Source organism: Diabrotica undecimpunctata, chromosome 4 (assembly GCF_040954645.1).
Source record: "Diabrotica undecimpunctata isolate CICGRU chromosome 4, icDiaUnde3, whole genome shotgun sequence".
Classification (NCBI taxonomy): Eukaryota; Metazoa; Arthropoda; class Insecta; order Coleoptera; family Chrysomelidae; genus Diabrotica; species Diabrotica undecimpunctata.
The window spans coordinates 20,333,905-20,352,696 of NC_092806.1; the positions used below are offsets into that span (position 1 = coordinate 20,333,905).

Genomic DNA, 18,792 nt, shown 5'->3' on the forward strand with positions numbered 1-18,792 from the left:
ATTGTTTGATTTTTCTTTAGAATGTTACATTTAATATTTTTGTGTATATACAGGATGCAACAGATTAATTTTATTGAGTGTTTCTACACCTATGGTACTTTTCAGTAATTGGTACATACATCCTACATGAATTATTTAACAAATGTATAAGTTAAAAATTTACCTGAAGATTGTATTTTCACATGAGTACAATCAATTGTGCCCACAACATTGGGAAATCCACCTATTTCATAAAATTGTTGTTTGATTGTATCTCTTTCTTCATTTCTTTCTGGAAATTTGATATAATGTGGAGACAAATCTATTACCGCACTTAATACTCGTTTCAATATTCTTGAAACTGTGCTTTGACTTACTCCAAGATAGTCACCCATTTCAATTTGATGACTACCTGTAGCCAAGAAACGTAGGGTCAACAACAACTGGTTCATGGGTGATACTGAAGCATTTGTAAAAAAATATATATAATTATTACTCAAATGCAAAAATATGTGAAATATTTACCTGTCATCATGAAATTCCAGCTGATTTTCAATTTGTTGTAAAATCAACAATGCTGTGGTTTTTTTAATCCTAAAACGTCGAAAAAAATCGAAATTATCGTATTCTTGGAATAAATTTTTAGAATTTATTCGAAGCGTTTTCGGCGTTTTAGAATTCGCGGACGTCTTTCATCCTCAGAATTATCATCTAAATTGTCCAACATTTCTAACAATTCAATTGCTTCCATAATAAAATAAAAAACAAGATTATAGTTGTTATCTATACTGTGATTATACACTACACAACAAACTTTTAGGTTATATGAATCATAGCACGCTATCTATATGAATAACTGTCAAATAGTTGGTAAAGAAACGCCTAAACTGTTAGGAAGCAAAATATCGGTTGCCTTAAATGTTAGGAAGTTCTTAACGATATAAGAGTTTCTTAAGGGTTGGTGAATACCAAATTTGTATTAGGTAATACTTATCCTCTCTTAGGAAATGCTCAAATTTTAAAAATTGTTGGTGAATACGGCTGCAGGTGTTATATTCGTATCGGATTTGGTGTAGAGATTAGTGGTACATTGTCACTTTTACTACAAACCAAGTTATAAGAATTATTAATGAAGATCCAAACAATTTAATATACTAAATCGACATAAATAGTTGTTAGATAGTAATTCCTGGAGTATCTTAGCGCAAGTAACACAACCAGAAGCAGAAAATAATACACATACAGTAACTGAAATGTTGCAAAAGTACTTGAAAGGCTGGGCAGACTTGAAAACATCAAAAGCCGATCTTAATGAGACTTTAATGCCCTCGGATCTTAGGATACTCCAATGGAATACAAATTGATTCTTACAACACCAGCAAGAGTCTAAAAATCTTAAAATATTAAGCACAGTTGCACAGATGTTGTGTGGAACCAGGAACCAGTCTGAGGTTCTTTAACCAGGATGTTCTTCGTGGACCTCGCCCTCCAAATATTTTCCCTCCAGGATAGCTTGTAGGAGGGCAAATCTGGATTCATTTCGCATAATGTGTCCGAAGTACTGTAGCTGTCGAGATTTGATGGTGTTCAGTACCATTCGGTTTTTCTAAGGACTTCTTCATTTGTAATTCGGTCGGTCTACGGGACTTTAAGTGTTCTCCGATATAGCCACAGTTCAAACACTTACAATATCTTGCACATGTCTTCGTTCAAGGTCCACAGAACAAAAAAAACGTAGCATCGCAACATTATCTCCTGGTTGTTGGTTCATTCTTCATTTATTATGGTGCCGAGGTAGTTGTAGTGCTTCAATCTGTCTACTGGTGTTTGGAGGACGTAGAATTGTCCTTCTGTTATCTTTTTCTTGATAATTGTCATGAGCTGTGTCTTCTTTACGTTTATATTAATTCCATATTTTGACAACGAGCTATAAAGTTAACAATCAGTGACCTTAATGAAAAGATAGAAAATATATAGACCAATAATAGGTAATGCAACAAACCTGAAAATAGTAGCGATAACGAACAAAAAATAATTAATCTGACAACTTTAGAAAGTCTATCAATCAGCATCTTCATTCTGGCTTTATACAGGGTGATTCATTAAGAATGTCCAATGTCTGAGTTGTAGATTCTAGACCTCAAAATATATTGATTCTGCTCAACATGCCTTATACAAATATGGCTAGTTTCCGAGATACAGTGTGTTTAAAGTTGAAATAGGGTTTTTATTTTTCGCAATAACTTTATATGTTTTAACAATTTCTATTTGAAAATTGACAATTTTAAGTTTTTTGGTATGAGGATTACTAATTTAGCCTCTAATTTAGCATTGCTAATAGAGGGCGCCATTTACACTTGGTTGTGTTTAGTAAATCAAAGTAATTTTTTTTTTGTCGGGTAAACTATGGTTAAAATAATAGAAACATATGAAGAAGCATTAAATTCTACAAAAAAAGTTACTGTTATTTGATTCATGTAATTCGGTCGGTTATCGAGTTATTTGCTTGTAAAAAGGCTAATGAATTTTTATTTGACAAAAAAATTGTTTTTTCTCTGAACGTGTAGCAATAACAAATTAAAGTAGGTAATTTAAGCAAAAAAAAAAAGAAAAAACTTTACAGCAAATGTTCAAAATGCCCACCATTTACATCAATATACTTTATGAACGGTTTGGTAAAGATCTCTTAATTTTAAATAACCCTTGCCTATTATTTTTAATATCATTCTTGGCTTCTTTTATTTTCTGTGGCAATTCTAAAGGAGAATTAATCCTATTTTTGTAAACTAATGCCTTTATTTGCGACCATATGAAAAATCCAAAGGATTGAAATCATGACTTCTTGGTGGCCAAGCAAACTTGTACTAACGATCAATCATTCGATGTGAAATCGAGTAACGACCAATCATATACATATATAACATACCTATATAACGTAAGATTTGTTTCTTGAATTAATAATTCAATATTTGATTTTTTTAAATAATTGTAGGTCCGGAAAAAGAAGAAAAAGAGCAAACCTCTTATAAAATTGTCCGAAGAACCTCTTAGTTTAAAGTGCATGTGGTTGGATTGTGATCGTGATGACCATTTTACTTCCTGGGCAGTATTCAATGCACATATTATACAACATGCAAGCGAATATACAGGTAAAATTGAAAATTAACTATGTATGTAAGCAATTATAAAAGTGTACCTACCAATTTATTTGACAGATGCAAAAAATAGTTTTTTTAAGCAACAGTCGATATTAACATAAAATATTGAGAAGAGAGTGAATTTAACATTGTAACTATCAAACAACTCGTCAAAAAAGCTGGGTGCCAATGGGTAACAATAGGACTACGTCTGAAAGTTGGGAGCCCATGTATAACAATATAACTCATAACTTTCTTTGGGAGCCTTTGTTACGCCTCGTTTAGCTCAGTTTCTCAGATGTGAGACCGTCTTATCTTAGAAGTAAATCTGAAAAATGAATTTGTAAGATATTAACTAATCATATTTATTGTACATAAAATATATACAATTGAAATTTTATTATTAAATTAAAAATAGAGCAAATCTTGCCTATAGCTTTACATAAATTTGAAATTGATACTTATGACTTCACATGATATCTTGCTGATGACTTCTGATGCTGGTTGGATGGATTGTACCTGAATGAGTAGACTTCAGGTTGGTGCAGATGCCGGGATCGAGCCCATTGTAGTGCTAAGCACCTATTGAGTTCTGCATATCTGCTATCTGCACGACATTGTGATCTTAGCCGAAAATATTGAATATCTTTAGAGACTGGTGACCTGAATAGCGGAGTATGGAAAAGAGTACGGTCTAACATTGAACGTCAAGAAGACGAAATTTATGAGAATATCGAAAACTCAAAGAAATAACTAGAATCTTCTAATAAACGGAACTAACGTCGAGCAAGTGGACAAATATGCGTATCTGGGAACAATGATTAACTCCACAAATGATTACATTCAGGATATCAACATCAGAATAGAAAAGGCTAGAGCAAATTTCAACAAAATGAGAAGAGTGCCATGTACAAGGGATTTAAAATTTGAACTAAGAGTTAGGTTGGCAAGGTGCTATGTTTTTTCGACTTTGTTTTATGGAATGGAATCTTGAACCTTGAATGCGACATCAATAAAAACCGGAATCATTCGAGCTGTGGGTGTATAGAAGAATTCTGAAAATATCGTGGACAGAACACGTCACAAACAAAGAGATTCTGAGAAGGATGAATAAAGAAATAGAAATTTTAAATACAATTAAAACAAGAAAATTGGAATATCTCGGGCATATTACACGAGGAGAGAAATACACCTTGCTCCAACTGATTATGCAGGGAAAGATCCAAGGAAAGAGAAGCATAGGGAGGCGTAGAATGTCATGGCTGCGCAACCTGAGAGAGTGGTACGGATGTACATCAAATGAATTTTTCAGAGTAGCCGTCTCAAAAGTCCGAATAGCTATGATGGTTGCCGACCTCCGCCGCGGAGATGGCACTTTAAGAAGATATCTGCTATGTTGCTGCAGTTGTAATCCCATTATGTATGGTGCATCACAAGGCTTTAGGAAAAAGTTCCACTCAACAAGGGGGAAAAAGAAAAATTGATTATAGGCCAAAAAACTAAATAATAAAGCTTGAGTTAGCAGCTGCATGCGTTTTAAAATATTTCCTTGTCATATGGAGATTGCAAATAATTACAATATTAAATAGAAAATAGCCAATTGGCAAGTGAATATAATTATTATTAAAATAAATTAGTTAAATTATATTAAAGGTACTAACTGAACACGGTTTAAAAAGATACACGTTGATTGGAGGTTATATATAAAAAGTTATAAAAAGACAGACATAAAAAAAATTTATCAACTATAAATATGAAATGTACTTCAGGAAAGGATTTAAAAATATAAATGAACTTTAAACTGAAAATACAGCTTCAGTAGACACAAGACATTATAAAACTAATCTTTCTTCTACATAGAACTGATATGACAGAGCAGAGTTGAAAACTGACAGATATACTTTATCGACTGAAGGGGGACATAGCAATTTATATTTGTTTATCACATAGAACATAATGGGGTCTGAATATAGGGAAATAGAATCTTAAATGAAAATTAAAATTGGAATTTAGATTATACCACAATATTTAGTAAATAGAAAGTTGATCGACGAGTTGAGCGCCAACTATCTTTAGAATAAAAATAGTAAAATGAAAGAGAAAGTTAGTAAATGAATACAATCGAAAGAAATTGAAATAAAATAATTATTTAAAGAAAAATAACAAACATGTGACGTTTATAACGTTACAACATGTTAAAAAAAAACGAATACAAAAATGAGTGAATTGGTTTTCAATATAAAATCAATTTTTAAATACCAATAAATATTGATAAAGATAGCAACTCATTAGATAAATAGAATCGATATAGTACTCACTACTGTTAATTCTTTGTTTTACCTTTACTTGTGCTGACATGGTGACAAATAAAGGTATTGAATATTTCGGTTGATGTGTTTTAGATTATATGAAGAAAACCTCCCGAATAAATCCTCCTTCATCATCTAGTCTACCTATTTCAATGTATTTTCATCTGATGAGATTGTACTATTATCACTGTCGGCAGTATTTAATAAATTATTAAAGATTTAGTTATATTAGACATATTGCAACCTATTTTACGTTTTTCTCTTTCTTGTATCACATGGTAGATACAATTTTTGCAGCCAAGTATTTTGAAGTTTCAATAATAATCTAGTCATAATCTTAGTCATAGACTCTTTAGATGGTTGTTTAGTATTGTCGCTCATATGTAATTTTTTTTTAAAGCATCAAATCGATTCACAGACATTACATCGGCTACTTGGGTAATCCTCGTTTTTGGATTCCAAAACATTCGTTGTGGTGGTAGTTTATATATAGACATGTAGCATGATATACCAATAAATTGTTCAATTTCATTTTTTGTTACACCAAGTGGCTTATTTGGACTTTGTTGAAAACTATATAAATTTGACTGCTCTATTAGAGTTCCAATCAACTCGTCATAAAAAAATTTAGTAAAGTATTCTATTGGTTGTTTTATTTCGTGTGACATAGGTATATCACTTTTCCTCTTAGGAATAGGTAATGCAATTTTTGTTTTGCAAACCTTCCATTGGTAGGCTACTTTTATTTTTTTGGCTTTAGGTTTGGAAAAATCATCCACCTCATCATCAGATGTCTCATCAGAGACAATATCATCATCCTCGTGAGTATTTTCTTCCTAAAAAAATGGCGATGTTAGAAATGTTACTCATGAGATGAGTCTAAAATATTTACTTACAGATGCATCAATATTGTCAGAAGGTAAATAACAGGGATCATCCATATCAGCGTCATTATCCTCTAATTCGCTGTCATCAGAATCATCTGGCACTGGTCTTATAACAACATTTGCATTTCTGCTACTTCGATTTCCATAGAATCGATTTACACTAACTTCAGATAGTTCCATGACTCAATTGCATAAAATTGCCTCAAAGCAACACCTGTTTACAACTTGATTTGTGATTCTTATTTTATATTTACAATTATAAAATTACTAGGAATTACTTCCCTCACATAAGCTTATTACATAAAGTAACCAATTTTACGTTCAAAAGTAGTGTACAACAAGAAAACAAGTTGAAAGATCTTCTACATTTCGCTTATAACACACGACTGGCAACGCCCTAGAACTTTAGGCACGAAAACTTGACTTGACGTAATGACGTAGGAGTTTGCGCGATTACTTAGATAGAATGTGTCTTTCAGTACGCAATATGCAGTTTTAATTCACTTAATACATTAAAGGTTAGTTTTCTAACGGAAATTAATTCCGGTGTTGCCTTAAAGCTACGGTATGCAATATAGGGCTAATGTTTATTTTATTTTAGGTTATCTGTTTACTTGTTTTCGTTTTAATTTACTAAAAGTGATGCAAGTGATGTCTTCAGATGATCTTCCTGATATATCTTTAAACTGTCTTTAGCTGTCATATGACTCCGGGATTTGAGCGTGTGGAGAGGTTTTATATTTCATAGTGTTAAAAGTCATATCCTGTTTAGGTGGAGATCCTCTTCTTTAATTATGGATGTCTTGTGTGATGTATGGCTGATTTTATTGTTTAAAATATTAATTATGTATGTATTTCCAGATTGTACAAACATATTAATTTTTTCTGATGTTTTCTAGACGTATTCCGTTGCAAATGGAAAGACTGCACAGATGAGTTAAGTAACCAAATCTTATTAGAGCAGCATCTCTGTCATCATGGATATATCTTGAAACTCAACAATATCGGTGAAAATATCGTGGAAAGAGACAAATTACCAAGATGCCTGGAAACTCATGAATATAAAATACCTGTTGAAGCGTCTGGATACAAATGCGAATGGGAATTTTGCCAAGCAGTATTTTTTACCCTATTTGAATTTTTTAATCACATGCCTGTTCATATAAAAAATAATCCGAAGACCGCTACCGAAGACGATGAAATCGTGTGCCATTGGAATTGTAAGGAAGCAATACTTTTAAAATCACTGATCTCTTTTTACCTTTAATATCTATTTACTTCGGATCCTCGTCGCGATCCTATGAGTTGAAAATAATAATTTCTAATTTTACATTGTTTTCGGGATTTAGAGGTCGTGGTCTGGAATTATGACGTGTTATCTGCAACTGCAGCAGACATTATCGAAGGGGATGCAGCAACAGCCGTAAGACTGATTTTTTCCCAACATTTCGTCGGTAATGATAAACTCCGAAAACAATGTATCATTACAAAACACCGATCTACTTACCCTTCTTGATGATATACAGTTTTTCTAGAACCTGCTTCCAGAAAAGTCGCTTACGTGTATAAACCTTTTTCTTTTATATAAGAATCAATTGTTTGTTTCGTTTTGTCATATGTAGCGCATAAAACCATGTAGCTGAGATATGATTGGCAAGTCGCACAGAGTGTTATTTTACATAAAAAGCTGGCCAAAACCAAAATGTTAAAAAACCAACATTTCGAACTGATTCTTATCCCTAAAGCAGGTATTTATATCTGACGTCATCTGGCAATATCCCCTCCCCAAATAACCTAACCCAAACAAATTTGACAGTTGTCACTTCCTAACACGTTTTGGCCGCGTTTGGCACGTATGTAGTATCGTTGAGTAGAGAGTAACTAAAAACATTCGTTGAAAATTATTCAAAAAATTGGATTAATTTTGATTGAAGTTCTAGCGGGGTAATGCTTTAAAATATAATTATAAAAATAAAAATAAATCTCAAAATTAAACGCAGCCAAAACGTGTTAGGAAGTGACATCTGTCAAATTTGTTTGGTTAGGTTATTTGGGGAGGGGATATTGCCAGGTGATGTCACATATAACTACCTGCTTTGGGGATAAGAATCGGTCCAAAATTCTAGTTTTTGAAATTTTCGTTTTGGACAGCTTTTTATGTAAAATACCACTCTGTGCGTCGGCCTGTAAACTCATCTATACAGGGTGATTCATTAATAATATCCAATCTCTGAGTTGTAGATTCTAGACCTCAAAATATGATGATTCTGCCCAACATCCTTTATACAAATATTGCTAGTTTTCGAGATACAGGGTGTTTAAAGTTTAAATATGGGTTTTAATTTTCGCAATAATTTTGTATGTTTTTACAATTTCTGTTTTAAAATTGACAAATTTACGTTTTTTGATATAAAGATTGCTAATTTACCTTAGACTCTAATTTAGCATTTCTAATAGAGGGCGCTAGTTACACTTGGTTGTATTTAGTAAATCACAGCAATTTTTTTTTTTCGGGTGAACTATGGGTAAAATAATAGAAACATATGAAGAACCGTTATATTCTACAAAAAAAGTTACTCTTACTTGATTCATGTAATTCCATCGGTTTTCGAGTTATTTGCTTCTAAAAGTCCAATGAATTTTAATTTTACAATAAAAAATTTTATTCTCTAACTGCGTAACAATAACAAATTAAAAAACAAAAATAAAAAATTTTAAAGTAAATATTTAAAATGCCCACCATTTACTTCAATACACTTTATGATCCGCTTTCGCAAAGATCTGTTGTATACCCATATTTCTCATGTCTTCATCGATGTTATCAAGGAACTTTGTTCTGGGTCATCCTCTTCTTCTCTGACCAATGGGTCTATCAAGGAGCGTTTTTCTAGCTGGGTCATTTTGTTCCATCCGCATTACATGTCCTATTCACCTCAGACGTCCTATCTTAATATAAAAATAAACTACTATATTTATAAAATACTATAAAATAAACATTACATTTTTTAACCGTGGTTTATCCGTCATTTTTTCAAGTACGCTTATGTCTTTTATCAAATTTATTACCTCTAGATCCTGTCCTATAAGAAAAGATTATTTATATAATAATCTCATTGGAGCCCCAAATCAGGTAATCTAATCCGACACCTGTATGTTCTATTTCTCGTAAAAACTTTTAATAGCTTGTCCTAAAATATTTTATTGCATTTGAATAAGAAACTATAAGCCATAAATCACACACTTGTATTTTTTGTCATTCTATATTTACTAAAAGATTCCCTAAGAGCCGATTATAATGAAATGAAAGACAGACGAAGCAATGAAACCGTCTTTACTTAGTGATAAGGCATTTACTCAACACACGAATTATTAACCTTGTATAACCTATGCGACTGGTTCTATGGCCAACGGTTCAAGCCATAAAAAAAGGATTTTTAGTATGTTATTTGGAAAATACATTTTCTTAAACTGATGTTTACTTTTACTTTTAAGATTGCAATACCAAATATTCCACACCAACCAAACTAGCGGATCACTTAAGGATTCACACAAAAGAAAAATGCGTAGGATGTGCCACTTGTGCCAGACTGTTTTCCAGTAAAACAAAGTTTAGTGATCACAGAAAGCGACAGATGTCATCTGCCTGTAAGTACTTACAATTTATATTAATATAAATTTATTAAGGGGAAAGACAGTTAAGATTTGATTTCACGTATAGTGCGTCTGTGTATCCGCTTATACGTATTTCGGCCTAATAGGCCTCTTCAGAACGGCTTTCACAGTCGCTCTGAACGTGAAAATAAATCTTTTCTGTCTTAAGAAGCAACTCTAACATGGCTTCGAATGGACGCAAATAGCGACATCTAATATAAAATTCGTAAACTAATTTTCGAAACCAAATTCAGATTCAGAATTCAGAAATTCAAATTCAGATAAATTTATTATTTAAGGGTTTATAAGTTGTTATATAATGAACAAGAAAATGTCCTCTGTTGTAAAAAAAGAAAAAGCCCATTGAGGTAGCTAGAGTTTAACAGAATTCCTCAAGAATGGAGATCAAGCATCCAAATACCTCTTTTTAAAAAGGGAGACAAATTGGACCCGGAAAATTACAGCGGAATTAATTTATTAAACACAACACTAAAATTAACAAACAAAGTAATAACAAATAAATTAAATGAAATTGTAACCCTAGCAGAAGAGCAACAAGGTTTTAGGTCAGGAAGATCATGACGACGCTATATTTATATTGAAGCAAGTGCAAGAGAAATCATTAGTATACAATAAACCGGCATATCTATGTTTTGTGGACCTTAAGAAGGCAATTGATTGGGTCAAATTAAAGGACGTTATCCACTTATTGTACGCAAGAGAGATACCTCTAGGAATAATCAAAACTGTCGAAAATATCTACCAAAACAACACAATAAAAATAAAAGTAGAAAAAGAACTAACTGACCCTATTGAAGCTGGCAACGGGATAAGATAGAGATATTCCCTGAGTCCTCTATTGTTCAACCTGATTATGGATGAAATAAAAAAGTAAGAACTAAAAAAGGATACCAAATGGGAGAAAAACAACTTAAAATAATCTGCTGTGCAGACGACGTAATACTACTTACTCTCTCAGAGTGAAGATGATCTACAGCGTATGCTGCACAAATTTAATATAACCGCCAGAGAATTTAACATGTTAATTTCCCCAAAAAAGACAAAATGCATGGTTATTTATATTTATCTGGAAGGCCAGATAATAGAACAAGTGAATGAGTTTAAATATCTAGGTATCACATTCTCTAGCTACGGAAAGCTCGAAACGGAGGTGGAAGATCAAGTGAAGAGAGCAAACAGAGCCGCAGGTTGCCTGAATGAAACAATATGGATAAATAAAAATACCAGAAAAGCAATTAAACGCAAAATTTACAAAACAGTCATCAGACCAATAATGTCATACGCGGCAGAGACACGACTTGACACAGAGAGGACTATAAGGATGTTAGAAACAGCAGAGATGAAAACACTTAGAAAAATTGCTAGTAAAACACTATGGGATAGAGCTAGTACAGATATACGACGTATAGGCAAGGTAAGGAACATAAAGGACTGGTTAAGAAATAGAAGAGTAGAATGGAATGAAAGACGACAACAGACGGTTCCTCAATAGGAAGGCGATCAGTAGGAAGACCACATAAACGATGGAACAAGTTAATAAAGGCACATTGAAAAACAGTGTCATGTCTATATAAAAAAAAGAAGAAGAAGAAGGAGGTAGAGTTTCAATTGTTGAAATATATATTCTTCGATAGCGAGTTCAATGAGCAGGTCATTTATTTAGTAAAACAAACTGTTGAATGGAAACAGGGGAGGGGACCTATTGGGAGATCAGGAAAGCGATGGAAGAATAAGGTGGATGAGGACGCCAGAAATCTTCTTGGTAGTCGATCGTAGAGGGGAATGGCTACAGATCGAAATGAATGGAGAGGTTTGCTGAAGGAGGCTAGGGCTCGAATTGGGCTGTAGTAGCATGGATGGATAGCAGATATCATTTAGTACATGCACATAAATGATTAAAAGTTATAGATGGTCCTGATTATATTGCGTCGAAATATGGACACTCACTATCTCACGAATGAATAACTTAAGGACGTAGATATTTCACAGAACGTTGAAAATATCTTATCATTACCTAACAGGTAAGCAATAAGGTTCTTAGAAGAATGGATAACTCGAAATATGAGTTAGTACAATTGATGTTGGACGGAAAAATGTAAGGAAAACGATGAGTATGCCATAGAAAAATAAAGTGACAGCCTGGTTTTTCCGTTGAGAATTGATAATGAAAATGAATTGCCTATTTATTTATTGACTTCCCATTTTTCATAAATTATTAAGTAATAATTACTAACATAGACTTTGAATGTTCAATTTATTAATGATTTAAAAGAAATAGTTAAATTTACATTATATGGGTATTTAAATACATTGAATAAAATAAATAAAAAAGTATATTGTATAAAAAGTGAAAATAAGTGTGTAAAATAAGTATATTACATGTGTTTTGAGATTTAGTGAAATTAGATGTTTGTCACGCATGTATATAAACCAAATTTAACTTGCAGTGCAGTAGCAGTAAACAAACCAAGACACGTTATCAACATTATGAATATTACGAGGAGCACTCCCAAATCATGAAGAATTGCTACAACTTAGTTGGACCACTGTTGTTCTAGTGATAATATTTTAGCCAGGGCGTGCGTCAGGGAATTATAGTGCTTGAATTTATTCATTTATATTTATAATAAATGTTATCATTTATACTTTATGATCCGAAGAATAACAAAGATAAAATTAAATTAATAAATGTTAGAATGAGGTTTTCCAACAACATAATATGTGAATTCGTTATTGTAATGCATTGAATTAATAAAATTAAATTAAATATGTAAAAATTGAATTAAAATTAAATGTAATATCTAATGGCGGTTTCCCACCAAAATTTTGATTTATTGACTTAAGGAAGGCCTCTGGCTGGGTTCAAAATAAACAACTAATCGAATCCTAACATGCGACATAGAAAATGAAAGGGGATGGGATAAAGATAGACAAAACAACAAGACGACTACCACAACGGCACTACACAGCATATTCGTTATTAATGGACGTATAGTTACATACGAGATATCATAAGACGCTATGGATGAAAATAGATATACTATAAAACAAATTTTGATTATTGACTCAAGGAAGGCCTCTGGTTGAGTTCAAAATAAACAACTGATTGAATCCTAACATGTGACATAGAAAATGAAAGGGGAGCGGATAACGATTATATTAAGATAGACAAAACAAACAAGATGACTACCAAAACGGCACTACACAGCATCTTCGTTATTAATGGACGTATAGTTACATACGAGATATCATAGGACGCTATGGATGAAAATAGATTTACTATAAGACAAATTTTGATTTATTGAATCAAGGAAGGCCTCTGGCTGAGTTCAAAATAAACAACTGATTGAATGCTAACATTCAGCATAGAAAATAAAAGGTAAGGGGATAAAGATTATATTACGATAGACAAAACAAACAAGACGACTACCAAAAGGGCACTACACAGCATGTTCGTTATTAATGGACGTATAGTTACATACGAGATATCATAGGGCACTATGGATGAAAATAAATTTACTATAAGACAAATTTTGATTTATTGACTTCAAGAAGGCCTCGGGTTGACTACAAAATAAACAACTGATCGAATTATCATATGCGCATAGAACATTAAAGGGAAGAGATAACGATTATATTAAGATAGAAAAAACAAACAAGGCGACTACCAAAAGGGCACTACACGGCATCTTTGTTATTAATGGACGTATCGTTTAAAAAACATTTACCGTAAGACAAATTTTGATTTATTGACTTAAAGAAGGCCTCTGGCTGAGTAGAAAATAAACAACTGATCGAATCCTAACATGCGACATAGCAAATGAAAAGGGACGATATAACGAATCTATCAAGATTCGTTATATCTTGTAATGTAATTGATTTTCTATCTTAATATATTCGTTATATACTTCCTTTTCATTTTCTATATCGCGTGATAGGATTTGATCAGTTGATTATTTTGTACTCAGCCAGAAGCCTTCTTAGTCAATAAATCAAAATTTGGCATACGGTTTTGCTTTCGTATTAAATTATTAAAACAGAAGTGCCGCTTCTGGCGGCACTTCTCCAAGTGCAATACCTTATTTTTTTTAATACAAAATTTTCGTTTATGAAAACATTTTAAGTTAAGGTATATCTGTATTCAAATTTACGAAATTTATGTAAAATGGGATTTTAATTTCTGGTAACATTAAACTTGTAATCTGGATCACGTGAGTTTTATTGTTTTTCAAATAAAAACTGAAAACATAATAATAAGTTACTACTTTTGATGCGAACTAACACACAATTTACTTTAAAAAATAAGTGTATTTGATGTTTCGATTTCGATCGCTTAAGTGTCAAAACAACGTTGCAATTACTGCTTTATTATTTTTGTCAAACCATAAGTTTCTTTTTATTTTACAGTAGGGAAGCTAATTTTGAATTTCCTTGAAAATAATACTAACATTGTATATTTTATCTTCGTTGTTCATAGTAAACAAATCTTTAATTGCACATACTGTTTTATTAATTTGATAGGAAATAGGACATATGGAAGCAAAACCGCACGCCTATGGAGTCTTACGTAGCATAGCCTGGTTTTGTTTACTTTTAATGCACGTCGAATTTGAATGAACTGTAGTAGCTCTTTTTTTTTTAGTACAATGCTATCAATGTTCCCAGTGCCTAAAACTGTTCCCAACCGAAAGGCTGTTGAGAGATCACATGAGATCTCACATAAATCACTACAAGTGTACTATGTGTGACATGACGTGCCCTAAACCTTCTATTTTGGCGAAGCACATTCGATTTAAACATATCAGCTTTAAACCTTACAAATGCACAGAATGCGACAAATCGTAAGTAAACTATTATTAAAATATTTCAAAAATACAGATACAGAGTACAGATTAAAATAGAATTGTTTAAGAAATGTGTAATGCAAGGATTAATTTGTCTCCTCTGTTATTTAAAATCTCTTTGAAGACTCTACAGAAATCGTCTGTCGAGTTGCCTCATCGTCTTTGATAACGTCTGTCGCAGATGAAACACCAGGAAGAAACAATTCCGGACCACGGTTTATAAATACTTCTTCATAAGTTACTGTTTTTGAATGGGAAATAATTCCGCCGTGTAGATACTTTTGGAGTGTATGTAATAAATATTGGTTTATAGTTTATCTAAAAACTAGGTTCTTCAGTGTAAATAGTTATTTATGTTTTGTCTGTACAATCTAAATATGCATTTTATTAGTGCTAGTGCATCGGTGCTCTTTGGACCCATTACCAGACGAATGGAAGGCATGGAGAGATTGGTGGTTGAAGGCAAGGTAGATGGTAAAAGAACCAGAGGAAAATCGCCACTCCGATGGTAAGACCAAATAAAGTGCTCTACCGGTTACTCTCTGTCTGAGGCAGCACACCGCGCCCAGGAGAGAGAAGAATGAGTAGCAACCATTCGTCAAATACCATAACGTCACCACATCCTTACGAAGGATAAAGAATAGAGGAGGAGGAGGAGTGCATCGGTAAACATTCAGGCGTCTCCCTAGCAAAATGTAATCTGTACACGATGTCCCCTGGAAAATTCAAGTTTTGTAACGGGAATCGAGCATTTAGAGTAGCTATAGTAGTCTGTTAAAGATTGTTTCTAATCTCTGTAGCAGTTAAATGACGATATTCTAGTCCTGTAGACACTATAAAAAGGTTGTCCCGATGAGCAGTTCTTCTCTGAGGACCTGTTCCAGGACGTCGGGTGTATGCTCCTGTCTCTAAAAAACGAGTAAAGATACGTTGCATTATACTGCGTGAAACGCTTTATCTGTAGTTTTATTAGTTTTGCAAACCCGGAAAACTACAGAAAGCACATATAACTACCGCGGAAATAAACTCCTGGACAAAATTAACGCACCACTTTAATTATTCTAAATATTTACAATATGAACACAAAATAAAACTAAGTTACATTGAAATTATAGTAAACACCTACAAATAAGTCCAACATGACTTTATCATGACCTTAGTTTGCCTTATTGTTTCTTTAAAAATTTGTTTTTGACGGAAATGCGTAAATAAGCTAGCACAACTCCAAATTGCAAAAAGAAAAATTCAGTAAAGAAACACAATAAAATGCATCAGAGTCAACACTAATACCGTGCAGGCCCTCCTCTACATCTTATGACTACATTTATGCATCGAGGCATGCTTGATATCAAATGTTCAACAAAAGCTTGCGAAATATTCTCCCATTCTTCAATAACGGCCTCAATGAGTTGGTTGTGATTGGCAATAGGGGGTCTACGACTTCGAATATTTTTTTTGAGATAGTTCCATAGATGCTCTGTAGGATTCATGTCCGGACCGTTAGGTGGCCACTCTAATAATGGAATATCAACATCATTTAGGTAGCCAATAACCCGTCGAGCCACATGATGACGAGCGTTGTCTTGCATGAATAAAAAATTAGGTCCAAGAAACGGAGCAAAAGGCATTACATATTCGACAATAATGTTGTCTAAGTAATAATGTACATTCATAGACCTCATACGTATGGGGACCAACTCCGTAGGAGCTTCAAAACAAATTCCCCCCTAAACATTTTAGAGCCACCACTAAAAGGTACTTTAGGAGAGATATTGCAGCTGGCAAACCGTTCTCCTCGCCATCGCCAGACACGCTCACGACCATCTAGAGCTTTTAGGCTTACTCTAGTCTCATCGGAGAAAAGAACTCGTTTCCAATCATCGATGGTCCAATTTTGATGCAATCTTGCAAAATTCAATCTCTGAAACCTGTGTTCTCTGGTAAGCAAAGGTTTTTTGGCCGGTTTCCTGTTGCTCAATTCTGCTTCATGTAAACGTCTTCTAACTGTTCTAGACGATATCGCGACATTTCGAACATCTGCTAGTTCACTTTTTAGCAAATTGCTGGTGACTCTCCTATCTCTGAGAGCACGTGGTCTCAAAAAACGATCATCAATTTGATTAGTGCAACGTTTTCGCCCTTGCTCCTTGCTCTGGTCTCTGGTCGTCGATTGTATGACCCTGTTTCATTATATTGCCTCACCTTGCGACTCATGCTGGAAAGATGTCTTCCTAACAAACTTGCAACATATCGCATTGAATATCCTTCATCTAGAAGAGTCGATGCTCGCACTGCCTTCTCCATTGACAAATTTCTTTGGCGGTTCATTTTTTTATTTGATTTTTATGCAAATGAACATGCATGTGATGAAAAATATCACAATAAAAAGCTTATTTCTCACAAGCACTTTGCTTTAATCGGCACTTTTTATGAAAAGTTTAACTCACTTTTAGTCTAAAACGAAGTTTAATACAAATTATTATTAAAATAAGACTATTATTAGCTTACATAACAACTCTCACTGTCAAACAAGGTCCATAGGCAACTTGTCGTACAGTAAATTATCAATAAATAAAGATTAATGAGAAAAATATGAGTGGTGCGTTAATTTTGTCCAGGAGTTTATTAAGTGTAACATATATATACACTTATATACTTATATATATATATATATATATATATATATATATATATATATATATATATATATATATATATATACTTTTAAGTATTATTGTCATATTTGGTTATTATTATTATTATTATTATTTGGTTATAACACAGAAAACTATTTTTGACGACTGGTTTTATTATAACTTCAATAATTTTAATTGCTCATTTATTTTTAGTTTAATATACATTCAATTGGCATTGTATTATTGTAGATTTGTTGAACAATGTAATCTCAAAGCTCACATGAAAACACATGAAGAAGAAAACCCTCTAAAATGCTACTTGTGTAACTTTAGTTGTCGTTCCAAAGTAGGATTGGATAGCCACTACGTAAAAAAGCACGATTCGGTAAGTATTTGTTTTAAAGTCTTTTTATTTTAATCGCATTTTTTTATAAATCAAATATACGACGTTTCCATTACAATGTATGAAAAAGCTCCATCTTTATATGCTATAACTAGTATGTATAAAGTTTTCTATTAAGGATAGTAGTTAGGTTAGATTAGGTACATTGGCACTTTGGCATGGGAGAAGTTAAGTAGGTATTAAAATAAAAGTGACTTTCAGTTTGTTTTATGCAAAAAATGATATATTGGGATTCGTGGTAATTGTTTCGTAGAAATTTGTATCTTTTCGTGCAATAAAGAAGTTTTAATGAAATTCAGCCTGATTTATGCGCCAGAGTCATAAAAAATTGTAGCCAATAAAATCAGTGCACCTTACGGGACTTCAAACAACGACTTCTGTATATTGCGAATATTCTCAATTAGACCACTTGCTCAAAAGCGTTCAACCCGAATTTATAAGTCATCACAAAATCCATATAATTTGCAACTTTGTACTTTCTATGAGTATTATTCGGACTAGGAAGTTTTGCAATAATTTACTAAGTTATCGAATTCTACCGGAAAGTCAATGTTCTCGTAATTAAAGTATATCATAGATTCTATTACAATAATATAAAGGAAAATTAGGAAATTAAGATTAATATGAGATTACGAATTAATTTGTGATTAAACACACTTTATTGTATACCACATTGAATTTACTACAAATTAAAACCTATATTAATCTGTTGTTAAACTTCTGTGAATTTTTTTAGGCGGGTTTAGTGTATGAATGTCATTGCTGTAAGAAAAAGTTTAAGAGGGGCACATATTTGACCAAACATTTAACCAAACTTCATAATTACCATTGGCCATCGGGCCATTCCAGATTCAAGTGAGTATAATATAGTGGTTTACTAATATTAAGTATATTCAACAAATAAGGATAGGAACATTTAAAAAAC

At 32.8% G+C, this 18,792-nt stretch overlaps 1 protein-coding gene across 1 annotated transcript in view; it reads left to right on the top strand.

Annotated features, from left to right (window-relative positions):
• Window positions 1-18,792, top strand: part of LOC140439277 (histone H4 transcription factor-like) — a 28,103-nt gene that overhangs the window by 8,435 nt on the left and 876 nt on the right. The window contains exons 2-7 of the mRNA XM_072529094.1: window positions 2,972-3,128; window positions 7,212-7,532; window positions 9,805-9,957; window positions 14,627-14,825; window positions 17,714-17,849; window positions 18,604-18,722. Of these exons, the coding sequence (XP_072385195.1) occupies window positions 2,972-3,128; window positions 7,212-7,532; window positions 9,805-9,957; window positions 14,627-14,825; window positions 17,714-17,849; window positions 18,604-18,722 (1,085 nt within the window). The remainder of the gene's footprint in view (window positions 1-2,971; window positions 3,129-7,211; window positions 7,533-9,804; window positions 9,958-14,626; window positions 14,826-17,713; window positions 17,850-18,603; window positions 18,723-18,792) is intronic.